This window comes from Carassius auratus, unplaced genomic scaffold, assembly GCF_003368295.1.
Source record: "Carassius auratus strain Wakin unplaced genomic scaffold, ASM336829v1 scaf_tig00024134, whole genome shotgun sequence".
Classification (NCBI taxonomy): Eukaryota; Metazoa; Chordata; class Actinopteri; order Cypriniformes; family Cyprinidae; genus Carassius; species Carassius auratus.
Window position 1 is genome coordinate 162288 of NW_020525319.1, and position 27837 is coordinate 190124.

The following is a 27837-nucleotide window of genomic DNA, read 5'->3' on the forward strand; positions in this document are numbered from 1 at the left end:
TCTTGTAAAATAATAATAAGTAAATAAACACCAAAATCACTTCGCTGAGAATGAAACACGACTTACCAGCTGCCACGATGTTGAAAATATCCTCTAGCAATTAAAAAATGCGCGTGCAGCATGAGGAATCTTCCCGGTTGGATGAGGTCGTAGTCAGGTGAACTGTCATCATGTTGGTCATTTTATTTACGGCTAAATTATTATTAATAAATTGTACTAATATTATGATTGGGCGTGGGCAGGCATTCACAAAAGTTTATGTTATTACAAAAAAAAATTGAGGAAATTGTGCTGTGACAAAAGGGCACTTAAGGGGCAAAGGAGCAGGTGCTCAAGTGAACCGGTTCTTTCGGACAATTCGATCAAATAAACCAGCTGAAAAAAAAAAATGGTTCACCGATTCTTTTGCGCTCGATGTAATGCTGTCATTGGCGATGATTGCCCTTCATTCAAGCCTTTGGTTTACCCGCGCTTATAACATTAGCAAATAATCAGTTCAGAATCAATCACCAAAAGAATCAGTTCGGTTCAGATGCGCTCTGTGTCAGTCTGCTTCGCGCTGAATCACGCATGCGCAGTTATCATCAGCTCATCGGTTCTCGAATCGGACGCGTCCGACAGAAACGGTTCTCGGTTCAGTGTATGGATAAATGTCGAAATAATTATGATTTATTATTGTTCTGCGTAGTTTGAAGAGAAACATTTTTGGATCTTTATCCCGATTATATATATTTTTTAATCAGGAAGAGGCTGGGGGGTCAAATGGGGGGTCAAGGCATTTTTTGGCAGGGTCTTGAGACCCCCCAAGACCCCCCCTGGCGCCGCCGGTGCATATGAATCATAATCATGCTGAGATAGTATTGTTTTGAGTGTGGTAGTCTTTTTGTCTCCAGCAGAGGTCAGAATGTAAAAAGCTTTGATTAGCATATGGTGGGATACTCGCTATCTATAAAAAAAACATATTTTTTGAAGCCTAAGAGACTGTAAAACAATCTCTCATCACAGCTAGCACTATCATGATGCTGACAAAGATGGAATATATAAAAGAAGATACTTGTCAATTGGCAAACACTCATTATTTTCAGAATTTCAGTTATCAAATTGATTAATCAATCATGCAGGGACTAAAAATTTGCAAAACCAAAACTTTTATTTCAGAATGTGTTTGTATCCAAACTTTTGACTTGACTTAAGCAAAAAACAAACAAACAAACAAACACACCCACACACACGCTTGCATTTGTGGTTTCCATAGGTTTAATGTTTTTTTGTTTTTGTTTTTACTGTACAAACTGTATTTTCTATTGCCCTACACCTAAACCTACCCCTCACAGGAAACTACTGGAAATGTATGAATTTCATAAAACACTGTTTTTTATGCTTTCTAAGTCTTTTGTTTTACGGGGACACAGGAAGTGTCCTCATAAACCATGTTTAAGTTGTAGTACCCATGTCATTGCACACATTTGTGTCCTCATAAACTATATATACCAGTACACACACACACGTAGGAAATGTATACTCAGAAAGATGACATTATTGACTCTTTATTTATGTTTTCCATATATAACACTGAAATGAACAATACCTTCACAAAACAGATATTATTGTTCTCTTTTAACACTGATATCAATGAGCACAGGTACAAGGATACACAAACACGGTCACAGTCCAAAACCAGCTACACACTTCAATTCCAAAGTCAGCTCGAATCACGCACAGCCATAGCTTGTCCTGCTCTATAGAAATAAAACCTCGGCAAAGAAACTACCACTGCTAGGAAAGTGACTAAAACACGTCTATCACTGTGAAAAGTGCTTATTATTGTTATTATTATTTGTGGAAGTACCATGTCTTAATTTTTTTTTTTGTCATTTTCTAAAGGAGAATCATTTTGTGGCTACAAAATCTCCAGTAAAATAGATGATCTCTGTAAAAAGGACGCAAGAGGACAAGCCTTGGCCGTGGGTTAAATACAAGTTGTTGTTTTTTTTTTCTTCTTTTTTTCCGCATTTACTTTTAAGTATTCTTTAATACAACAACACTGTTCTTTATTACAAATGTACAGAATCCCATTGTTGTCAGAATAATGCCCCGTGTATAAATGCTTCCTCTGTTATACGTTCCATGATTACTCGATGAAATGACCCACCACACATTTTCATACCTGAATCAGAATCACAGTTTTGGGAAGAATTGTTACATATTGTGATTTATTTCATGTTGAACAATAAGCTGAATATCGATTTCAGTATGATCCGCTCTTGGTGTTCACCACTTTGCTGAATTCCTGCTACACCCACCTCCTCAAAACAAGGAAGGAAATAAAAAAAAAGGACAAAAGTTTGGTGTCCTGAGTGGGATTTGAACCCATCCTTAAATGTAAACACACCCTTTCCTGCAGCGGACAGAAGCGAGAAAAGGCACACATGAGAAAACCACAGAGCTGTACGCTACGGTACCTACAGAATGAGGGCTGTTTTGGTTATATCAGCTTAATGGGACAAACAGTACCTTCCGACTTTTTAGCTGTTATTGTTTCTCATGAAATGACAGAGGAACCATTTTAATTGACCTACGATTGGCTCAGAAAGGCCGGACTCTCAAGTACAAGGTGCTAAATCTACCCTTATTTGGTTCCCCGGAGAGGGGTTACATATGCTGACTTGCATTTGCAGATGCTACACTGCTCCAGAGAACATGCTACATTATTAGGCAGATTCAACACACTCAACCTCACCGTGCAACATTCATAGCGGCTCATCATCACTGACAGCAGGCATTTAAGAAGCATGCATCGAGGAAGAATAATTCACACATGCTTTATCTCATGTCAGTAGTAATAAGCAGATAGAAATGTTTCTCCCATCATAATAAGACGATCTGACATCTGTAGTGAGTATTCCCTATACGCAATTTAATAGAAGGAAGAAAACTCTGCCGCTACAGATAGACCGCATCTTCGGATTGCTTTTAAAGCAAAGGAAACTCTGTGGTATTGAAATGCAACACACACATCTTTCCTGCAGAAAGTTAGACAGAACGAGGCGATTGAGGTCAATCTGACATTCTGTGGAAATGGACAAAGATTTATGCAACTAGCATCTCCTTCGTTTTCTCCGTGCGCGAGGACATGTCAATGACAATCTCAGAACGCAAACGCTCAAACCACATCTTTTTTCCTTTGAACGAAGGCCTTGTTGCCGAGAGCTAACAGATCTGATATCGTACATCTGATTTTGGATGGATAAGGGCTTTTTTTTTGTACTGGCCACAAGGGAAAAAGATATCGGTCGAAGGGCATTTGACATTTTGGACAGGATACAGATTCACATTAAACAACAACGAACAAGTCAAAGACATTTGCGATATTTTATCCCAATTCTGCTGAAGCAATGAACAGTTGTCCAGTAGCCATTTGTACCTTTTTTTCGAAATAAAAAAAAGTATGCACTAACACACACCCACACACTCGCACCCACACAAAGAAAACCTTTTGCTTAAAAGGTCATTAGTTGGCATTCAAGATTTCTGAAAAGTGCACACACGTTCTGTCCATCACAATATTGCTGCCATAATAGCAAATGAGCAACATGAGCACTGTGTACTATTTAAACGAAACGACCTTCTGAATAGAGGCACAATGTTCATTTCACAACTTGCTATCGTGAGTCATACAGATGTCATTGCGATGACTGAAATTTTACACGCGTATCTAAGTGTGGCGTGTCCCACCAGAACTGCACAACACCATACAATATTAAAGACAGATCCAACGAGGAGAACTTTCAGCACAGTACAATGCGTCTAAACGATTACAGCCTAAGACTAATCTGTTAACCACTGTCCCATTAATGTGGCTGAGATACATACAGAGGCCCAGTGAGTTCGGACCAGAAAATAGGAAACTCTACAAACATCCTTGTATTCTTCGCTTTAGAAATGTATGTTTACATATTATAAAACACATCGTATTCTGCAACCACAGTAAACTGGGTCTGCCTTTTTTTTTTTAAATATGATTTAGTCTTTAATATTATTTAGTCTAGGACTCACAGCTTTTGGAAAGATATTGTTTCTGTTTAGCTATTATAAGAGAAAAAGAGTTAACAATTACACTGTAAAAATATATGTATGTATATATACTATATATAGTTTTTTTGTCTTCTTTTTTCTTTTAAATACAGAATGGATATATTGTGTAGGTATGGCCATTACGGCAAAGGAATAAAGGCATCTGTAACAATCCCCACGTATGCCACGGTCACATGACCTGAGGGTAGTGTGGTTGCTGAATGGGCGGAGTAGGTAACAAAAGCACAGGTCAGTGGCACTTTGTGCATCAAAGAAATAAAAATCTAGTATAAGGCTACACAGGTGTATGCTTGTCTGATACTAGTCGAGTAAGGGCATTGTGGTTCAAGAGTTTCCGTCAGGATGGTTGGTATTCGTCTTCTGTGCCTCGCCGCAAAAACGACCGCCCGCTTCCCATGGTCCGACAAAGACAAGTTTAGCAAGAAAGTAAAAATAATCCATTTGCAATTCGTTAGGATTGTTCAGGGGAAACAGTTTTTGGCTACTACTGAGAGCTTGAGGAGGTATACAGAAAAAAAAAAAAGGAAAGAAAAAAAAATCACAAGAGGATCCAGAAGAATGTCTTCCTTCTGTCGAGACGGACGGGGTAAGAGTCAAAGCTGTAGGTTCCACAGTACTGGAATTGCTTTTTTTCTCTTTACATTCCTATAGGAAGTAATGCTGGTATAAGGAAAACCTTGATAATCATCATTTTTTATTCTTTAGTCCAAAACGTTTTTTTGTCTTTATTTTTATATCACCAAAGTTCTTCGAGACTACTAAGACTTCACAAACACATGGAGACGTTACAAAATAAATATACATTACAACCGTATCACAGTTCATAATTTCATCATAAATATTAAATAAATAATAAATAGAGATGATACTTCTCCTTCAGCTGTGTTGGAAATTTGAAGAAAAAAAAATGCAAATAGAGATACATACGCAAGTAGAGAGAAAGAAAATGTACAAAATTATCAAAACATTGTTGGTTAAAAATATTTGCACTTAAAAAATGTTTAAAAACGATTATCGTCAAATGAAAAGAAGTTAAAAATTAGTGGTACATTTCCTTGCCACACTGTCATGAAGCAGAAGGGCTGTGTATATTTAAATAGGCGAATTTAAATAATAATACAGTTAAAATTAAATGATAACAAAATATAAATAAATTATAGTAGTGTCTGGACAAGCGTCCTATAATTTATATATCAGTGCCAACCCAACATCTTGTCTGATGTTGAATGGACTGAAATGAAGTGCAACTCATTGTTCAAATGTAAGAGATATGACTATGCTGGGTAAATATCCGTACAGTGTAAGTACTACAAATAAACGAGAGCATGCTAATGCTCCCGTGTGTAGCTCTAAAACAAAACAAACTAATAAACAATAAATGGCTGCCGAGATAAAGTCGTGTTTCAACAGGTGAAATTTACAGAGTCAACTGCATGGCACTGATAAGGTTGCACACGCATTCGCTCACTTTGTATGCTAGTACAACATCCTCTCATTTCCCACGATCCAAACGACTTTTGTTTTCTTCGGGAAAAGAAGGAAACGCTGCATATGTCTGTTCCGCTGGGGCTCATGTATGGATCACTTGTATTTGGAGCATGACTTTTGTTGTTTCAGAAGAGCAGCATACTCACAAATGAGTAAAAGACTCATTTCTTTCACCTAAAGCCTGGGTTGCACATCTTCTGGAAGTTCTACTCCCAGTTTCTTTTTCTTCTTCCAAAACTTCTCACCATTTGAATGTAAAACAAAAACTGTAAAGAAAACTAGGTTTGTCTCTTCTCCGTGAATAAAGGATTTGGTTCCATCTTCGCCTTCCAATCCAGCAGCTTTTGTGGATTTTGGTCCTCATAGTAATATATATTATATACCTCTTTTTGAACTCACAGAATGCTCCCTGGGATGAAGGTTTAGATTGTTGTTCAAAAAAACCTGAATGCCCTTTTTGTGTGTCATATGTTTGCTCTTCCCAATAGTGCCACATTTCTATTTCTGTTCCACGCTTCTGTTTCTCATCCTCGTCTTTTGGTTTAGTCAGACCTTAATGCCTTTCACTGCTTTGTTGATGGTCTCCAGAAGGGCCTTGTTCTCTGGGTTCTGGTAGCAGTCCTTATTGGTGTACATGTCAGTAAGGGTGCTCACGTAGCTCTCAAAATTCTGCTCTGTGATTGGCTCCTGCTGCAATGGAAAACGGAAATCAGAATGGTGCATCTAATTCATGTAGGAGAGGAAAGTTATGGAAGCTGCTGTAGGAGTTTGCGTAACTCACCATGTGAGGGAGACGGATGTTGGCCAGACTCCGTATAAGAGCTTGACTTAGTCCAGACAGCTCCACAAATAATGCCTCATTCTGTTCTTCAATCACCTTATTCTCCTGCTCGATGTTCTTCAGGTTCTTCTCCATGGATGTAATCTGAATCACCAAAAAAAGCTGATTATTTCAACTTCCTATGGAACATGTCCAAAAAAAAAACAAAAAAAAAACAGTAATGTGTTGTTACTGTTTTATATATGTGGTCTTTAGTCACCGGGAGATGTGTGGCTAACCTGTGTTTGAAGGTTGACCATATCTGCCTCCATCTCATTGTTGGATTCATTGAGCTCATTGATTTCTTTATTGAGCTGCTTGATGTCATCGTCATTGTCTAACACTGTAAAGAAAAAGAGAAATGTTGTCACCTTTAGTGTTCCATAAAATATGACAGAAGAAGAGATGATGGAGGTAAATATGGGATGTCTCACCATCACTGGCTCTGAACTTAGTGCTGAGATACTCTTCTCCAGGGAATTTGGTTTTCTTCTTGTTGAGGGAGGCTCTGGGGCAGCCTGAGAGACTAGGGCCAAATACAATTGATTCATCATCAATCATCACACAACGGAGCAGCACCTTTGCTTCATGAGCAATCCCATAATGACTCAGACTTGGCCAGCACCCTAAAACCTAAAGGTAGCGTGTGTAATTTCTGTTCTATAAAGCTGCGGTTACATTTACCTTTATGGTGAAACTCTGCAGGCAAAACAGTCATCTCAATAGAAAATCAATGAAACCAGGAATTTCACATAAGAGACATGTGAGGTGAACCAATATAAAGCTGCTTGGTTTGCTAATGACCTTTGAGCAAACAGTGCTTCATGCATTGCTACACTATTGACAACTTTAGCTCTATTTGGATGGGATTAGTTTCCTGAATGATGTTACAATTAATATCAAAACCATATCTGTAAATTTATATACCGATTAAATATCACATGAGACTAACATTTCCATGTTGACTGCAGTGGTGAGAGTGTGTTCTGGATACGGCATTACAGAAGGTGATGTGCTGTGACTGCATGAATTAAATTAACCCATGTAACTGAGCAGAGAAATGTAGACATGTACCTTACCTGACACTGACAAGTTTCCACAATTTAGCTCTCCTTATTTTTATATCTATACTTTATACTTTTATAAAGTTTAAAAGATGCCATCCATATTAAAAAGTGAAGAAGATGTGCAAACAGTATGTCATTTTGATGGGATTAGATTTCTCAAAGGTTCAGTGATTTTGTGGAAAACACTGATTTAGATGTAACTAAGAAATGCAAATTTTTCAAACCTACTCCATGGAAAACTAGTCCTGTCCAAATAGGGCTTTAGTCCATTAAATATTGCTGAAGTTCATAATGACTGTTTCCCAAAAGGTTTCCCACCTCAAACTCTGGATGAAACAAATTTCACACAGCATTCAAAACCCTATTTTCTCTATTCAAGTACCTGCGGTGGGTGAGGAAGCTGCCGTTGGCGTGTCCCGATCCATCACATCCTGGTGTGGGACAGGTTGGGCCTTCTGTCTTAAATGCCTTCCAAGAGAATGGAGACCCATTCAGCAAACCCTCCTTCTGCCGTCTAGCTGCCAACGGGCATCCGTATGCACTGCGGTGAGTGGCGTACTTCCCACTGATGTGACCCAGGCTGTCACAACCTGGCACTGGGCATCTGTGAGAGAAGGAAAAAGATGATGATAGAGGGAATAAAACAGATAAGTTTGGTTAGATCTTTCGTGAGATCATTTATCCCATCAGAAATATCACCTTGCCATTAACTTCAGTTCCCATCTGTTTACTCTCTGTCTCACTTGAGTCTCTATTCAGTTTTGTAACGAGGGCCATATTTAGCTACATACTTTGCCCAACAGTCACTGTGAATATTACAACATTCAAACTGAAAAAAAAAAAAAAAAGAAATTTTGACACATTGGGAAGCATGAGTGCCACCATATGCCGACTGCTCATTGACTGTAGTGGAATCATGTGGATAAAAAGAAAAAAAAAAAAAGACAAAAACCCACACATTGCGCTGCAGATGACTTACTAACAAAAACATGCACAATATTTCAATACCCCATGAGCCATCTGTGCTGTAATATATTCAGTTTTTACTTCCTCAGCAGTATAACTAGGCGTCTTTGTATTCTTGCTTTTAGAAGTTATACAATGGGATAAAACACACAATGCCATTTTCCAAAATAATTTGAACATTAATGGCACTAGTTTGCCATGCGGGGCTACATGCACTGATTCATTAGCTCATGTACAAGAGAGTTATTTGGAAGGTTGCCAAGGTGATATTTAACACAAGCAGTATTTTGGGATCACAAGTGGTTCTAGATTGAAATGCTTGATTAAGTCACTTCTGTTTGAATGAAGAGGGGTTTTCTAAACTGCTTTACACTGTTGTTAAGTAACTGTGCGGTTGGACAAACATTTGATAACTCCTTTACAATATTCCGCCTAAATTGTGCCTTTTTTACCGTATAGTAAGTAAAGGGGAAAAGCCTTTGGCTTTCTATGTAGTACGAACTTTAAGAGCTCGGAGTCCTCCTTGTCGTCCTTGATGGGAGTTGTTTTTATTCCACCTTTCTTGGCCCGTGGACACCCAGACAAACTGAAAATAGAGAGTATGCAGCTCATGATCAGAGGAGCTAGAAACTTAGAACAATAAGGTTCCAGCACTAATGATCCAAAGCAATGAAGGAAACCAAACTCAATTACTATTAAAAAAGATGCAAGCACACACCATATCCTGACCAGGCACGATGCAACAAGTTTCCATCAATGTCAATCTCACTGACAGCATAATGCTAATGCTACAAATCACAGCCAACTGAAACATATTTGATATGTAATAGATGGTGAATTTAGATAAACTGGGACAATTTTCCTTACAGAGATGCCAAAAAGTGGCCCAATTTACCTGAATCTCTCAACAACTATGTGGAGTAGAAGTCTAGACTAATAAGAGGGGACCAGTGCGGGAGGCTCTATTGAGGGGCTACATGACAGAAACAGAAATCAAGTGACCTTATTTTTTTTTCACTAACTATCATGCAAGGCATGATTCACAGCTCATGGCTGGTTAGGAAACAGTGACCTCAGCAAGCTTTTAGATAAACAGAGAAGAAAGAAAATTTCTCAGGTTACTTATATAACCAGGGTTCCCTGAGTAGGGAACGGGACACTGCGACATCTAGGGGTCGCTATGGGGAATGCTTCGTCATGAACCGTGTCTGAAGCATACATTGAAAAACACCAACAGCACGTTGTACGGCGACAGCCCATGACGTCACTACCGGTGCGACTGTAGTATAAATAGGCACCGGGAGAACATGTCATCCACTTATTAGTCTGAAGCTTGTGTCTAGAGGATGCAGAGTCTCATTTCCTACTCAGGGAACCATGGTTCCATTAGTAACCTGAGCATTCTTTTTCAAGGGAACTTTGAACTGCATCCTCTAGGGGCCGCTATGGGGAACAGTATACCCACGCCACCATGCTGAGGGGAGTGCTGGCCTATTGCGGAACCATGGTGATCACTAAGTACCAACTCTACCATTTCCATGGAAGGTGCCCCTGGGATGATAGACAGTCTATTTAATTATCCCTTATGGCCAAAGGCTAGATACCTAAACTTACCTGCTAAGGCCAGACTGCTGGTCTCAAGGCTTGGAATCAAGAATAAATTCCTTTAAATGGATTGCTCTTATATAAGTTTGCTGAAGGAACTGTCTCAAAAGACCCCTAGTAGCAACACCCTGTTTAAATAGGTATCCTGAGGATACATAGGTGGAGTGGCGCTCAAGATGAATGGGGCTTTAACCATCTCAAGAAAGGGCATGAAGCAACTGCACAAAGCCCTTACCTTATAGTTTTTTTAGAAAAGAATGCAGAGTACTAGCGTTTAAACTTATTTCAATGTGGAAGTTAGAAAGTCCAACACACCCAGTTCTCAATGAGAGAGGAGGCTCAACCTACAGCATGTTCCAATAATGGAACGGCTAGCAGTAGGTTACATGGCTGATGGAGTATAAACCCAGCTCTCAACGAGAGAGGGGGCTCGACCTACAGCATGATTGTTAGAATCAGAAGGGTAAGCGTACTGCTGGTTTCACATGCTCTGGAAAAACGGAGAACTCAACTCTCACGTGAGAGGAGAATTCCAAAATCAGAAAGGAGTAGCACGCTCATAGGCAACCCTTTTTATAAAGGGAAGCGCTGCTAAACTACCATGAGAACAGCCCAAGGAGGAAGGATTTCAAGGGGTCAGAACACGACTGCACCCAAAATGAAACAGCATGCTCGCAATAAGCCTCAATGCTGGGGGAAGTGATGCTTCAAAGTGTGTTAATAGACTGGTTGAGTGGAGCCAAAGGTACTGGGGTCTAACTAACTCAGAGAAAGGGAACGAAGCTAATACACGTAATCCTTACTGTACAGGATTTCAGAGCGCGCACTTTCTGCATTACCCAAATATGATCTCGCAAATGCCACAAATACTACCCCCTCAATGCCTCCACAAGAGGAGATATCCTGGTGACCAGAAAGCCCCTCAGGGCAATCTAGCCGGATATCCAGGAAATTTTGCAGTGCCGTGCTGAGGGCTTGATGATCAAGAAGGCTCCCGCAGAAGCCTATGACCTGGCTGCATGATCCAGGAAGCATGAAGCCGAAACCAGGTCTTCGTGGATCTGGACCTTCGTGGAATGAAGGATTTGAAGGCAGCTGAGCGTACCTTCGCCTCCCTGAAATCTTGACTACCGTCTCGATGGAAGTACGGAAAGTTTGGAAGGTGAAACTGGAGCATCAAGAAGAAAGCTCTTTTCGGAGGTGGCCTGCTTAGTAGCAGATAGAGCGAGATCTGTGGCGCAGCTCAGCTACCTCATTGGGAGAAAGGCCCTCGCCTTTATCCAGGTCTTTCAGTAGATCAGCCTGATATGCCTAGAGCACCGCCATCGTGTGCAATGAAGCTTCAGCCCGACCTGGTGCTGCGTATGCCCTGCCATTTTGGAGATGTATCCTGATTAGTATCGTGATTATTAGACCGCTTCCACAATAAGTCCAGCCTCCCCGTGGCGCGATCCAAAACCTCCAACAGCTTATCATAAGCAGGGCAGAAGGCTCAGCCTCAGCTTCTTCATCGTCCTCAGATGACATCTGCTCTTCCTGGGCCAAACACAGCAGAGGACTGAAGGAAATAACATCATCCTCCAGCGGCTCTCTCTTGTCCACAGCCGACGAGCATGAGAGGGAAAGACCCTCTTTAAACTCATCAGCCAGATCCGCCTGTGATCCCTATGAGCTTGTTCTCCTTCGTGCCTCAGCAGCGCTGGGTCCTGAACCGTGGGAAGCAGATAGCTACCCCTATTTCCTTGAAAAGAGAGACAAACGAGAGCAGAGCTTTTTCATCGAAAAATGCTCACAAGGCACACAAATGGCTCCCTCAAGGACATTGCGTGTGTGCTCTTCGCCTAAACAAAAAAACGCAGAGATCGTGTGTGTCATCAGGTGTCAAATAATGATGACACAGATGCACACATCCTCTAAACGTTTTGCTAGTGCTCGGCATGATAGAATAAAGATTGCTCTCACCACGTTCAAAATGCATGCTTCAAACAAAACGAAGTAGAGGATGACGTGTTCTCCCGGCACCTATTTATACTATAGTCTTACTGGTAGTGACGTAATGGGCTGTCGCCAGCTGACATGTTGTTGGTGTTTTTCAACGTATGCTTCAGACACTGGTCAAGATGAGGCGTTCCCCATAGCGACCTCTAGAGGACACAGTTCAAAGTTCCCTTAAAAGGGAACTGCACAAGATCTAAAATATTATTCAATAATGGGACGGGTAATAAATTAAGTGTTGCATAGACGTGTGTGTCTAATATACAGCTATCACTAAACTTCTCTGTCCTGTTTGTGTATTATGTTGGGAGGGGTTATTCAACAGGCCATACCTCCTGTGAGACGCGTAGTTACCAGTGATATGACCTGAACCATCACATCCTGCAGTTGGACATCTGGGAAAGTGAAGTCATATGTTAAATGTGATGGGTTATATTACTTGCAGTAAACTTGACCAAAGGCAGGGGTGGTGTGTAATATTAAGTTGAATCTCAAGTACTATATATATATATTTTTAATAAAGAAATATAAAGAAGAGTAAAAGCAACATTTAGCTGAGCAGACCCAAGTGAACAAGAACAAAGAACAAGACCAGAAGCAGAGCTGACATACTTGAGTTCAGATGTGTGTGCTGCCATGAGGGACCGAAGACTCTTATCAGCGAGAGGACACCCAGACAGGCTAAAAATATTGAAAAGAAACAAGGGAGAGAAAAGAGAGAAGGAGAAGATAAAATGAAAGAACCCAGAACATCCCAAGTCGGTGTAAAAAGCAAAGAGCAAGCAAGAGTTAAGCAAGAGAAAGATAACATACACGTGAGGTCTTGTTTTATTCAATATTTCCTTTTTAAAGGCAAAATAGAGACAGAGAGGTGACCTCCAAACACTGTATACCTGCGATGGGATGCATAGTTTCCGGTGATGTGTCCACTGCCGTCACAGCCCGGCGTAGGACACCTGCAAAGGACAAACACAAATGTCTGACTGAGTGAAATGTTTCCACTGTGCTGAATATCAGTTTGTGCAAAGAAACGCATACAAATTTGATCTGACTTACAGTAGGAGCTCTTTCTTGTTGTCCTTGGGCTGGAACCTGACCTTGAAGCTGGGGGTTGTGACCTCTCCGGGGTACTTCCTGTCATCAAGGCTCTCCTGCATCATGTCACAATCCTCAGGGTCAGACGAGGCAAATGACTGCGTGCTGTGGTCCATCTGTGCAAAGATAGAATGTATATTACGCTGGTTTCCACAACAATAGCTAGATCAGGGCTCATTTAAATGAAACAGGAAATAGCAAATGATTGTACCTCTTCTAGCTCCTCTTCTCTCTGTCGATTGGGCTTGGTGTAGTCCAGAGGCCCCTCCCACTCCTCTTGTTTGTAGGTGTGTAAAGAGTGGGGTGAGATGCTGCTGTTGACTTGGTGAAGAGATGTGGACGATGATGAAGATGATGAAGACAGATCAGGGGAACGCACTACAGGGCTGGTGCAAGACAAGCCCACTTCTCTCTTTATGGGCTTCTTCATGCTTAAGTCCAAGGTGCCATTCTCATCTACCTCAATTTCCATACTCTACAACATGAAAAAAAATATTTATATTAAATAATTATTTACTGGCTTTGAGCATTATTTAATTATTATTTTTTATTTTTTATTTTTACAAATTAATCTGAGTGGTTGCTGGAGTGTCATGGGGTGATTGCAAAGGCATTGCTATGTGGCTGCTAAGGGTGTTTTAGGTGTTTGTGAATATGGTGGGTGTTTGTGAATAAATTGCTGGTTGTTAGCATGTTGTGGGTAGTTAACAAGGTGTTGCTATGCAGTTACGTGGGTGTGCTGTATTGCTTTTTTAGCTATTTGCTATGTGGTTGCTAAGGTGATGTGGGTATTTGTAAATGCGGTGGGTGTTTGTAGAGTGTTGTGAGGGTTTATAAACAATATGAGTGTTTGTAAGGTTTTGTGGGTGTTTGTAAATGTGGTGTGTGTGTTTTGTAGGGTGTTGTGGGTGTTTGTAAATGAGGTGGGTGTTTGTAAATGTGGTGTGTGTGTTTGTAGGGTGTTGTGGGTGTTTGTAAATAAGGTGGGTGTTTGTATGGTGTTGTGGGTGTTTGTAAATGCAGTGTTCGTTTGTTGGGTATTTGTTTATGTTTGTAGGGTGCTGTGGGTGTTTGTAAATGCGGTGGGTGTTTGTAGAGTGTTGTGAGGGTTTATAAACAATATGAGTGTTTGTAAGGTGATGTGGGTATTTGTAAATGCGGTGGGTGTTTGTAGAGTGTTGTGAGGGTTTATAAACAATATGAGTGTTTGTAAGGTGTTGTGGGGGTTTGTAAATGTGGAGTGTGTTTTGTAGGGTGTTGTGGGTGTTTGTAAATGAGGTGGGTGTTTGTAAGGTGTTGTGGGTGTTCGTAAATGTGGTGTGTGTGTGTTTGTAGGGTCTTGTGGGTGTTTGTAAATGAGGTGGGTGTTTGTATGATGTTGAGGGTGTTTGTAAATGCGGTGGGTTTTTGTGGGGTGTTAATAAATGTGCTGGTTGTTTGTGAATGTGGTGTGTGTTTGTAGGGTGCTGTGGGTGTTTGTAAATGTGGTGGGTGTTTGAAAGGTGTTTGTAAATGAGGCGGGTGTTTATAAATACGTTAAGTATTTGTATGGTGTTGTGAGTGTTTGCAATTGCAGTGGGTGTTTGTAAGGTCTTGTTGGTGTTTGTAAATATGGTGGGTGTTTGTAAACGTGGTTGGTGTTTGTTAATGCTTTGTGTGTTTGTAAGGTGTTGTGGGTGTTTATAAATGTGGTGGGTGTTTGTGAATGCAGTGTGTGTTTGTAATTGCAGTGGGTGTTTGTATGGTGTTGTGGGTGTTTTTAAATGAGGTGGGTGTTTGTAGGGTGTTTGTAATTGTGGTGGGTGTTTGGAGGGTGTTGTGGGTCTTTGCCAAGGCAGTGCAATGCTATTTCTTAGAAAAAGTAAAAGAATGCAGTAAATAACGAAGTAAAACAAACAGAATAAATCTGAACAACAAAGTACACAGTTCATTACATATGTTACTATTGTATGTAGATGGATGATGCATGGATTTATTGCTAAAACAGGCATGTTTACATATTTGTGTGCATGAATATGAATCTGGCAATGTGCACACAGAGTAGGCACTGATCCCAGTCTGATTAGCGTTGAGCCACTGGGCCTTTCTGCCCATTAATCTTCCCCTTTTATCCCCTTCTGCTAAAAACATGTCAGGAAATCGAAAAATGATGAAGTACTAGTGACTCCCATTTTTATCACAATATCGAGGACAGAGCTTCTCCAATTACAATATAGATCCCAGAGTTTTCAGATGGAAAAGTGGGGTGAGAGGCTGATAGATTGTGTTTTTGGGTGTACAAAGGGACAAGGGAAGAAAAGAAAGAAAAATGGGACAGGAAATTGAGGGAATGAGAGAGAGATGCCCTCATTTGCATTAACCATGGAAATATTGAATAAAAGAACATGAAGCACCTGGTCCTGCCCTATCTAGGGAGCTCACTACAACTTAATGCAATAACAACATGAAGAGGAGACAAGGATGAAATTAATGGAGGGACAGATGAAAGGGAGGGCAGATGACGCAATGAGATCCCAACAGCAAGCAAACACATTCTCACTAACGTTACATTCATATGACACAAACCCTGCTGAAGATCAATCACACATAGAGACAGACTTTCTTCAATTAATGGATGCTAACCATTAACAATTACAAATCTACATATGATATGACAGTGTTGTGGAAGCTGGTGTGAAACTGTAGCCTGCTAAGCTAAGTAGATCAGAGTAAATCAGAGCAGCATTCATCTGGCACAATAAAAACAATAAGGATCTTAATTAGGGTGCCAGCATCACATTGAACACATTCTAAACTAAATGCAGCTAATAAGGCTAATTTGAATAAAAGAAAAAAAAAATCTGTACAAAAATATGTAAAATTATTTATAGGGACTTCTGAGAACACTGTTGATCAAAGACTCAGATCAAAAGAAGAATTTGGGATTTTTTTTTAAAGTCAGTTGAATGAAATGAAAATTAATCCAATGAACCAAATTGCTAAAATGTTTGATTATTGCCTCAGCTAACTTGGTTGCAAGATGTGTGTTTTATCAAAGCTACCCAATACTAGTCTGAATAATTTGCCTGTTAGCTACTAGCTGCTCTATTATCAAAACAGCTTAGGTACAATTTTTTTTTGTTATTAGAATCACTACTTAAAGTTGGTAACTTGCAAACATTAGTCTGTCGCTATTGGAAATTTCTAGGCCAACTGTTATCAGCTACTACCTAGTGAGTGCTGTCTTCATGAAAAAAAAAAAAAAACCTGTATTTTTTTATTTTTTACGAGTATTTCTAAAGTAATCTGTAATTTTCCATTTCTTGATGGAAATTGCCAAAATGTGTGGACCCCAATGATTGATAAAGTTGATAGATGACCTTCACTGCTGTGCGATTATTTGAGTTTTTATTTGAATTATTTTTAATGGCAACGTATTTTGGATAAACCCACCTCTAAATTCCATATAAAATACAAATACAAAATGAACTGTGATTGGTTAAAAGTCTGGCTGTGTTACATGAGATTATGTTCTGTACCTTATCTTGGTGTCTGATGCTGAGGTTCTCTGGTCTCTCCCAGCAGCGCGTGGACAGGTTGAGGATTGCAGTGGCGGCCATGTGGGCGGCTTCGGCATCATGGGAATAATCATAGCTGCTGGTGGAACTTTTTCCATAACCAACGTGCAAGCTGGGATTTGGGGGGGAGGCCCGGGGGAATGGAGGTTTGGCTATGGGAAAAATAGAACATTAGGCTAGTTAATAGTCAATATTTGATCTTTTCATTTAAGGGCACTTCACCAAACTCAATTACTGCTAACCTTGATGTAAGACAATAAAGAATCTTAAACCTTATATGTACTATTCACAAAGCACACCAATTACACTCAAGCTCAAGGGCACCTAAGTCGTGGTATTGAAGGTGGAGAGAGAACTGTACATGCACTCCCCCCACCCACAATTCCGTCCGGCCCGAGACTAGAACTCACAACCCTTCGATTGGGAGTCCAGCCCTCTAACCATTAGGCCACAACTTCCCCTATACATAGCATTCATAAAACGTGACTAATCCTGCTCACATCTGAAGGCTTTGGGTGAAGTTTCGCTGGTGTGCATCTTTGGGGCAAGCATGCGCTTGCCGAACACCTGCACGTCGAAGCTTGCATAATCGAAGGACACCTTGGAATACTTCTCCAGCTCCTTGGCCAGATTAGCGCGTGGCGTGGCAGGGATGAGGCTGGGACTGTAGCTGCCATGAGGAGGAATCTCCAACTGTTTCACAAAACACATGGGCCTGAAAAAAATGGGTAGAGAGAGAGAGAGAAGTTTTTTTTTCCTCCACAAAAGAATCAATATCCCTGCAGTGAAGAAAAAAGAAGCATAAAAAGGATAAGTGTAAGTGAGCATAAAAGATCAAGAGTGAAAGAGTGGGCTGGAATTAGACAGCAGAAGAGAAGTGGAATTGAAAGTCTGACAATGAGCCAAAGATACAGTGAAAAGAAAAAGGAAGGAAAAGTCCCTTGGATAAATAGCCGGCAAAAAAGAGTAAATGGGAGAGAGAGAGAGAGAGGTTTTAAAGCAGGGTGACTGAAGGAGAAGAGGATTAAATAGTGTCTTATCAGCACTGAGCACATTAGCATATCATATAGCATGGAATTGAAGCCCTAAAACCAACCCCTTTTCCTGGAGTACCATGAGCCAATGCGGCCCTTTCTCTGTTCTGAAGAAAAACTCTGAAAAGACATTTGCTGTGCTCCAGAAACTAGTGAGCTGCTTACTGAGAAGGCATTTTAGGCATCGTAGATGCTCCCAATGTGAAGGCTGTTTAAAAATGTAAACCGCTTCCTAATATTTCACATTTTAACCAAATTCTAAGGCAGCAGTGCTTGTGTCCTTCACAGAGAAGGCAATCCCAGAATGAATTGCAATGGCAAATGATGCAAGAAATATTTTTCAATGCAATTCAAAAGGATTATTTTACTCCGTATTTGCCCGCACTATGCAGTTTTATGCTTATTAGAAAATCAAGCTATTAGCTTAGCAACTTTATATAAGACTGTATATTTACCTAGATGGTTCACTCATATTATTATGAATGAGAGAAAATGCAAAATAATGTACATGCGCATTAGTTGGGCCAACCTCAATTATGCATTTTTAATGCTATTTGACTGTGAAAAAAAAGTTTGTGGAATATTTAATATCAGATTTTGTTGCTGATTAGGAATAAGGTATTTGAAATGTGACCTTGGCAAGCAGTTTTTGTAATTTACTTTATTTATTGTAATTCAAGTAGGTGGGAATTGGTCTTTCAATCCTGAAATGACTTTTCTTAAAAAGGACTTTGGTCAAACTCCATTGCGAGTTGAATCTACAGCTTCATTGAGGATTCGGATGTTGTTTTAGAAGTGAGCAGTAGGTTCACTTGCTAGGTTTTGGAAACTAGCTAAAGAATGCTAGCATGAGGGTGTGTGTGTCATTGCGGACCATGACACTGTGTTCTTTATTTAACATCATTAACAGATTTCAGGCATAAACCAGACATGGTTTGAAGGAAAACACGCACGCACACATCTATGTGTGTTATGACCTGCGTGATAATGGCATGTAAAGTATATTAGCCACTGCTTCCTGTCTCTTCATTAGTCAGTGCATCTCATTAGCAGGTATGGCATGCGGAGCCGTCAAAGGTCGTTCTGGTGACTTCTCATTGTCGACATCTTGCCTTAATGGGCTTTCTCAGTGAACTGATGCTCATTTAAATCAGAATAACACTAATAAGAGAGGACTGCTTATTATTTTCATAATCCGCATTGCTTTGTCTGACCACAGACATGCTTCCTGAAGGAAAGTAATTATTTTTCTAATACTTCATGCCCTGTAAGTCCCATAATTATCTTATCAGTGGCATAATTAGACTAGCAGGTTTGAGGCCCAATCCCAGCATGAAGCGGCAGGCTGTGCTGTACTAGAAGGGCAAAGGAAAAGGAGGACAGACATTCTGAAACGCCTGACCAAACGTGCTGTGGTAAGTGAGTTCAGTCCTGCAGTGACTGACAGCTATGTTAACCAACCACAGCAGGAGCATTTGATGGACAAGTACTGCTGACATGGAAGCTGAAGGACAGGTGGAGACTGAACACGGGGTAAGCTTGCTGTTGCTGGGAAAAACAGGAATTTACGCTGGTATTTTCAGTTCCTGGGTTTGTTTTGTCTGGGTTTTGGGCTCACCTGAGAATGCGGTCAGAGTTTAGGGTGCCTTTGATATGCTCGCCCATGGGCTGGGGCAGGTGTTGCTTGTCGTGACTTTTCGAGAGCTTTTCAGCAGCAGCGATGGGACATCCAGACAAACTGAAAGAGGTGGAAATGGGAAAAATTATTAAAAAAAAAAATTCCTTATTGGCATTAATGTTTCCGTGAAGAACCTTTAACATTCATGGAATATTTCCCTTGCACAAAAGACTCTTATAATGGAAAATAGTTATTTTAAGAACTGTTTACCAAAATGTTCTTTGAGGTATCCACAATGATTCTATTGCAAAGCTACAACAGACCCTGTTGGAACCTTTATTTTCAAGAGTGCACCAATGTCATAATGTGGACAAAATTAACCAAGAATATACAATTTGGGATCTACCATGTGGTCACCAAAAGGAAAACCATCTCGAAAAAGGAGCCTCCGTACCTGCGGTGTGTGTTGCGGTTGCTGTTGACATGACCCTGACCAGTGCAGCCTGGTGTTGGGCACTTCAAGACATTCTCGTGCATGGCCAAAACTGACACCAACCAATCAGAGCACGAAAAGAAACAAGTCAGCCAATAAAAGGAGTTCTTGACCCCCCAAAAACAAATTCTACCAGCATCGATTTGGAACTAAGAGATGAGAGGTTTAGGAAAGGACATGCACAATACTAGATTTTTTAGTCTAAAGTACAGTGTTTCATCTTTTCTATTGCAGATTATCACACAATCAATAGATGTATCTGTATCTTGATGTTGACTCACTCTCTGGAGGGATCCGATCTTTGTGTGGGCAGCCTGACAGACTGCGGTGGTGGGGATAGAGTCCTGTCACGTGACCCGTTCCATCACACCCGGGGGTTGGGCATTTGATCTCTCGCTTCTCTGATCTAGAACTCTCTGTGGGCAGCAAAACACCTGTCAGTCAAACCTTATCTGAAGACATTATCACTTCTGTCAGGACAGAAATGTACAAAAGATGGGCATATTACCACACAGGTTACACACAAACATGCTCTCTGGTTTCATGTTCACTGGAAGATGTTAAAGTTGCTTATGGACCCATGAGAGGGCACATTTACGGTGTTAATTACGGTCATTATGCATGCGGGCAGGTGGATGTTTCCATTCAGGATTATTATCTTCAGTGAGGGTGCGCTGGGGTTTATTGGAATATCTACTGAAAAATGGAGCTCATTAAACAGCCATTGGCAATTTCACCATTGGCAAAGCACATCTCCATATTATACAGAAGGAGTAAGTACGTGGGGTCCAAGGTAAATGAATGAAAGTGCAAGGACAAAGGCAAAAAACATGAAAAACAGACGGTAGAGAAAAAAAAAGAAAAAGGAGAGAAAGTGAGAGATATAAAGAGAGAAAGAGCTTGCATGTGTGCTCCAGTGGCTCCTTAATTAAATGTTGAAATGTTAACGAGACATGCACCTCCTAATTAAAACTGGTCGGAGCGTGAGGAGGCCAGTTATAGAGGGGGTGTGGAGCCCTACTGAGCGCTCGGCTGAATTCAGCACCACACGGACCGGGCACGGTGCCAACCCAAAGCAGAACAACACCACAAACAAAACCAATAAACAAATAAACACATGCCAAACCAATCTAATTACACACACCCTCTTTCCCCTTCAACTTTCTCTCTCTCTCTCTTTCTGAGTGCTTCAGTAATTATAGACTAAGGCTGGAGTTTATCTATGGAAACCAATTCATTTGACCCATTTATACTCTCCAGATCGCTTCCCCCATTATTAATCTTGCAGTTCTTTGCCTGAGCGAGAGCTTGCCATTTTAATCTTCTTTCTGATTAATCATGTGTGGGTGTTTATTTATGAGAATTTGTTGATATTTGAGCACTTGTGTAGGGTGTGTTGAAAAATGCATATGTGTGAAGTTTAAATAGCACTCTGAGTGCACTTATGTAATGCATTTCTTGCATTAGAGTGTATATATTCATTCCTTAAACAAGCATACTGTAAATAATTGCTGTACACAACATGAGTATTGTGTAAATTTTCGCAACGATGTGACTGATAATATGAAACAGTTTTGCTAAAACATCATTAGTTTATATTTTTTTCTAGAAATTAAGAAGATAATATGTAAAGACATTGCACAAGCAGTCTTATATAAATTGGATCAGATCATGTACAATTTACACAAATCTTTACGTATTTTCTATGTGATTCCATTTATGTAAGAAGGAATTTCAGTCCAAATTGTAAACTTCAATCCAACTGATGAGCCAGTCAGTGTGTATCACCTTTACCTGGTTTTACATTAAATTATTTTAGGTAAATGGTCACATTAGTGCAAGAGTTTATCTAAGAATTATTGTACAAACTCATTGTTTTTATGGTAATCCATTTTAAAAATGTACGTAACAATTCATAAATGGTTTTCTGTAAACACTGTAAAGACTTCATGCAACCATGAATGAGTAAATAGTTAATTTATATGAAAGTTTGTGTAAGAATGGTTTTAGACAAAAATGACGTGAAGACTTTAAGACTTTGTACAAACATTATTACTACAATTGTTGTATCATTTAAATTATAAGAAAAATCTACATAGAAATAATACAGGGGTTGATAGGTAAAATGATTAAGATCTGACCTTTTCCGAAGCAGCTCTTGCGGATATGTTCCATGTGTTTGCCGGGCCGTTCGTCGAGAGGAAAGAAGCGGTGGTGTTCGGGAATGCGGCTGAGCTCACGATGAGCTTTAACCTGTTGGGCTTTCAAAGCAATGGCCTGCTCCAGCAACCCCAAGTTCCCCCGCATGATGTCGAACATCTCAGACTCGTCCGCCACCGTTGATCGTTGAGACAAGCTATCGTCGTCCCCATCATCATCGTTACCGTCCACGTCGGCATCCCTCTCCGACTCCTCAGACTGTACTTCGATAACCACAGGAGACACCGTGGCGGTCTTACTAGAGCTGTAACTTTCTGGCAATATAAGTTTGTGGGAAACATAGTCTTCCCTTATGTGGGATCCCTGAGTGGCAGTGATAACTGAAAGGGCGATTTCTTTGTCCCCTTCCCTTTCAGACTTAATTTCCTTGTATGTCTCTTCAGCTGTAATCTCAGACTTCAGCACCTCATCATCATCTTCATCATCTTCCTCTTCGGCTTGTTGTGTCTCCATCATCTCAGAAAAATACTGGTGGTCTAACTCCTTCTGGCTCTCAGCATGCATGTCCTCTTCTTCATCGTTAATCTCATCTTTATTTCCCATTACTCCATTCTCTTTAGACACTAGAACTCCTACTTGGTTCCCTGTTTCCTCTGTTTCATTTCCTTCTTTCTCTTCTTCTGGTTCCCTAAAAGGGCTTTTATCTTGTGTTCCCATTGTGACAGACTGTTGTTGTTGTTGGGGTGACATGGCACCACTGTTGTGGTTGTTGAGGTGGGGCACTGAGTTGGCCACGATGTGCTGATAGTTAGAGAGATCCTCAGAGGATGAAAGCTTGGGCTTCTCTGTGTTGGATGCCTCAATGATGATGCATTCCTCTGTGTGACAGACGCAAATGTTAAAAAGGGTAATTTTCGAAGGATATGTTCACACTGTAGTACTACAGCATCAGAAGCAGATTGAATAGTGTCTGTATGGACAAGTGTCCAAAGTTAAGCCTGCAACATTTCTAAGTAGCAACTGTAACCACAGTAACAGAGAGTGACAGTTAATATTACAGGTATAGTTCACCCAAAACATTGTCATGATTTACTCGCCCTCGTGTTGTTCTAAACCAGTATGACTTTCTTCTGTGGAACATAAAAGAAGATATGTCGTCTAAGGTTTTCTTCCATATAATGTAAGTCAGTGGGGTCCAATGTTGTCTTTCATTTATGTGTACTAAAAAGACACTTTTCAAAATATATTTTCTGTTTCACAGAAGAAAGTATGTCTTTTCAACACATTCTATTGCATTTAAAAAAAATAGATTTTTATTGTAAACTTTTTTCACCCTTTCATTCAACGTAGTAGGAATGCTTTCTTACTGCACAACACCTTATTTTCTAGCATTTAATGTCACCTGAGAGGCAAAGATTGAGAGCAAAGAATAACCCAGAAAGCGTGCAATGCTTGTCATACATATGTCAAAGATGTGACAGTCAAATAGTTGTTGAGTGCAATTCCATTGAATGTAATTTGCTCTCTAAATCTGGTTGTGACTTCTTCAAATGCATAGCTGTCATTTTGGTTTACAGAGTGTATAACTTACTTTATTACTTTAAGAGTTGCTGCTGCTGAACATGATGATGCAGATCGTATTTTCTCAAAACTCTTTACCTTTTCTTACTCACTGCAGGTCTTAAACTCTCTACTAATTAGCTGAGGAGTTGAAATGGGTGTGTTAGATGAGGGAGACAATACTGGGGTGCTCCTGGACAGTTTTAAAAACCACTGCATTTCAGTGACGTTCTTAAATGTGATTCATATATAACAAATGCTTACATACATGCAGAGTTTTAAGACAGCTTTAATTGCCTTTTTGGTAATTTCATGCCTTAACTGACAACATAACTATGACATTGCATGCTCGTAGGTTCATTTGAGCTAATATGCAATGATACAGGCTACAGCGCGAGCACTGCGTTTGTGTGTGCAATGAAAGAGCACGCGCTACGAGCACAGTATAATGGCTAACTGACAAAGAGAATTAGTTTTTACTGACATAAATCCTGACATCATCTCATCTGACTGCAGTTCATTGTTGTTGTACTGAAGCTTCTCGTCATCTGTAGCCTTTCCGCGCTCATTTCATTAGAGCCTGGTGCTGAGAAGAGTGCGTGTCTGAAAAGTCTCCTGTTTGATGTGGTTGTAAAGACATCCTGCATCTAAATAAACGCAGTTCTTGTCAAGTAAAAAGAGACAGAAGCAGCAGTTGTGAGTGGGGTGGCCAACCCCAGCTCCGCCCCGCGTTAATTGCGAAAAAAATATTTTTAATGTGTTAAGCTTTGAAAACAAAATTCATTGCATGCCTCCGCTCAATAACTTTGACAGCACTAGTATGAATATAACTGCATTTATCACACCAAACAAGACTGTCAATAATTTTCATTTCAAACATTTTGATCACTCACCTTCATCACCATCCTCCTCCTCTGTATTGGTGCCCTCTGTGTTGTGTTTCGCTTGCTCCTCTTCTTCATACACTTGATTGCCAGCTTTCTGCTTTGCCTGTTCTTCATCCTCCTGTTCTTCATACTCCTCTTCTTCCTCCCTCAACTCCATCTCCTCTCCGCTCCCCTCGCTCTCTGCATTGAATCCCTCATCCATCGCCAGCTTCAGCGGGTGGGACTTCCTCTTGGAAGCAGGTTGCTCTGACTCTGCTTCATGTAGGCGCCTTTTTCTGGCCAATGGGCAACTCAAAGCACTATAAGAGAAGAAAAAAAGAAATTAGAAAGAAAATTTGACAGTAAATTCAGCATTAAGGTCTCTTACAGTACTGGTGGAAAAACATGCAAACTACACACATGCAAGCCAAGCATGCTAAGATGTCAGTAGCACTTTATTTTACAGTCCTATTCCTCATGTACATACTATGTACTTATTATAGTAATTACAATAACTATGTAATAACTAGGTACTAACCCTGAACCTAACCCTAACCCTACCTGATGTTGTTACCATGTATTAACAAAACATTATTAGATAAATAAACTAAGTACACTATACGTACATGTAAGTACACATACTGTAAAATAAAGTGCAACCAAGATGGCTATGGAAACTCAGGTGAGGAATGGAACAGCGTTGGATATTGACCTGTAGGTGGCATTGTGCTGGCTAAAAGCCTTTATAAATCTCAGCCAGTTGACTGGAACACTTAATTATAGCACAGTAAAATAAGAAACAGAGAGAGAGAGAAAAGTGAGGGAGGGAGCAGTGGAAGCTGGAATTCAATAAAGCCCTCACCTAGAAAGCGTCACTATCGGACGGGCAGCGGAGATAGATCTATAAACATGAAGCATCTCAAATGGCTTCCTGAATCTATACACGTGTAAATAAACATAACTGTAATATATTTCCAATAATCAATACATTGCCTAAAGACCTCAATTAGGGAGCGTGAGAGTACGAGAAAGAGAAAGACTGACATTATCAGAGGAAGAGATGATCTAGTCTACGGGAAAAACAGCGTTTGGGATCAGGAAAGGCTATGTGGCCGCAGAGGGAGGTGAATCAGGGGCTACGGAGCACCACACGGGCATGTCATCTGTCGTACCTTCTGTGTCGGACATATTTGCCACTGATATGGCCTGAGCCATTGCATCCTGGAGTAGGGCAGCTGAACAGATAGAGGGGGTCAAATTAGAGATGCTTTATAGCTTTCGTTATTTCCTGATGGTTGTGTGCTAAATAGTTCATCAGGAGCCGCAATTCCACGGCCAGCATATCACAAACAAACATTGATTTTTAAATTTAGCAAAATAATTGTTTGGTCAATATGACGGAGCTGTGATCGATTTTCGTTCATGCAGTGGCCCTTCTTTCATTTCATGAAATCCCCTTTTTGGCTAAAAAAAATGTCACTGATATCTTCATTTAGTGTTCCATTTAGTGGTCGAGCAGTGCGTTAGCAGTTGCAAAAGGTGGTGGGTTCAATTCTCAGGGAACACACATACTGCTAAAAATGAATGCACTGTAACTCCCTTGCAAAATGCAAAAATGTTAATTTATTACCAGAAGGGTTGAGATTTGAACATGAATCTTGTCTTCACATGCATTTTAATACACACACACACACACACACACACACACACAAGATCAATAATACAATATTATGGCTAGAAAAATCCAATTATGTACATAACATATAATGTCTAGAAGGATTCATAATTCTTTTTTTTGCTGCAGTATGAAAGCATCAAGCATCTTTTGGGGTGGTCTTTTGAGCAGAGCTCTGTTTAAGATCTGTGACAGAAAACGGCCGTGAGCGGCTTTGGTGACCCTGACGGCTAGCGAGTGTTTTTGATGTGTTATAAATTTCACTCTTGTAAACCTCATAGAGGACTTGACCGTGAGAGGAAAATGCGGAGAATAACTTCAAGAACTGAGAATATGGGGCTGTTTTGTTTGCAAAGCGGCGTGCATTGTGAACCAAATAATGTAAAAAGAATAAATAAAAATAAATAAACATGGATTTAAAACATAAAGAAAAAAAATTGCTGCAGAAGGAAAATTTAATTTTACAGAACTAATCTGTCTCACCTGAGCTCCTGTCCAATGATCTCTGAGGGAACTGCAGAGGGATAGACAATCAGGAACAGAGAATTAAGCAGAAAAATCTAAAGTCACAGATAATTGCATAGAACCACAATCAATAAATCACAAATATATACAGACCCCGGGAGGCCATATGCAGTAACACTCATGACTGCATGATTACCAAGAGAAAACACACACACACGCTGTACATACAGATGCATTATACACAAACACCTGAGTAAGCCAAAACATCAAGCCTTGATGATTGAAAAAAAAAAGTGCAATATGCACGGATCAGCATGAAAATATGATTAATTGTCCCATTTTAATTTAGTGGTGAAGTCATAACAAAACTGTAGATGTTTTTTTTTTTAAAAATCAGCCTTTTTCTAATATATTTGTTTTAAAACAATATAAACTGTCAAAGAAAATTAATGCAAGAAATCAATAAATACAGTTATATACTATATAAGCTGTAAAGAAATGTTGGGTTCAATGCATTTAGCATTTTGAACTAATTTCCAGTTTTCTTTTGCATTTTTCAGTTGAATAAAAGACTATTTTCCCTATATATTTCATCATTGAGGATTTCTTAAAATAAAAATAAAAAAAATCTCTTCTCATCTGGTGTTGTTCTCGTGAACCCAGTCTCGTGTCTCGTGTCTCGTCTCGTGGGATAAGTGTCTCATCACACCTCTAACATGTATTATAAACAAATCTCTACAGGCTGATGGATGAGTCAGAATTACTGATGCTAGTATCTGATAGTATGATGGAGATGCTATCCAACTTTTTTTCTTTCGACATTGCATTTCGTTGAATGCTCTTCTCTCTCACAAAGCTCCATTTAAACTTACTGAATGCTACATAGTGAATAGAATTTTCTTGCAAAATGACCTCTAGAGACTCCAAGAGCAGGATTATTTGATAGAAGCTAAAATATTAGATATGCCTACAGCGAACATACTCTATAAGACATGCTCAGCTGAGCAGTGAAAGAAGTCAGTTTTAGAGGTGAGAGAAAAAGAGAAAGATAGAGTGAGAAAAGGAGAGAGGGTTCACCGACCTCTTCCTGCTTTGGACCGTGTGCGAGTGCGCTTGTCATCAGTATCCAAACTCATCTGTCAAAGAAAAAAAGGAGAGAGTCAAGACTACAGAGACAAACAGACAGATAAACAGAGAAAAAATGACTGGATAAAGGAAAATGATGGATGGACGGATGGACAGATAGATCGACAAGACAAAATGAGACAGAAAGAACAA

The 27837-nt window shown here is 40.0% G+C and overlaps 1 protein-coding gene across 6 annotated transcripts in view; it reads right to left on the reverse strand.

Moving 5' to 3' along the window:
- Positions 1 to 1532: 1532 nt before the first annotated feature.
- LOC113078066 (myelin transcription factor 1-like) overlaps positions 1533 to 27837 on the reverse strand; it is a 40253-nt gene continuing 13948 nt past the window's right edge. For 2 of the 6 annotated variants that reach the window (XM_026250354.1, XM_026250353.1), the window contains exons 3-23: positions 27641 to 27695; positions 26578 to 26608; positions 25592 to 25654; positions 24447 to 24739; positions 21975 to 22871; positions 20115 to 20249; positions 19795 to 19885; positions 19341 to 19460; positions 17189 to 17403; positions 16650 to 16840; positions 13343 to 13606; positions 13093 to 13247; positions 12930 to 12992; positions 12649 to 12717; positions 12369 to 12431; positions 8939 to 9022; positions 7853 to 8074; positions 6838 to 6929; positions 6643 to 6746; positions 6365 to 6508; positions 6130 to 6273 (exon numbers count right to left, since the gene is read on the reverse strand). In XM_026250354.1, coding sequence (XP_026106139.1) covers positions 6130 to 6273; positions 6365 to 6508; positions 6643 to 6746; positions 6838 to 6929; positions 7853 to 8074; positions 8939 to 9022; positions 12369 to 12431; positions 12649 to 12717; positions 12930 to 12992; positions 13093 to 13247; positions 13343 to 13606; positions 16650 to 16840; positions 17189 to 17403; positions 19341 to 19460; positions 19795 to 19885; positions 20115 to 20249; positions 21975 to 22871; positions 24447 to 24739; positions 25592 to 25654; positions 26578 to 26608; positions 27641 to 27695 — 3495 coding nt within the window. Of the gene's footprint in view, positions 6274 to 6364; positions 6509 to 6642; positions 6747 to 6837; positions 6930 to 7852; positions 8075 to 8938; positions 9023 to 12368; positions 12432 to 12648; positions 12718 to 12929; positions 12993 to 13092; positions 13248 to 13342; positions 13607 to 16649; positions 16841 to 17188; positions 17404 to 19340; positions 19461 to 19794; positions 19886 to 20114; positions 20250 to 21974; positions 22872 to 24446; positions 24740 to 25591; positions 25655 to 26577; positions 26609 to 27640; positions 27696 to 27837 lie in introns of all 6 variants that reach the window. The other 4 variants (XM_026250348.1, XM_026250349.1, XM_026250351.1 and 1 more) reach the window with 4 other exon arrangements.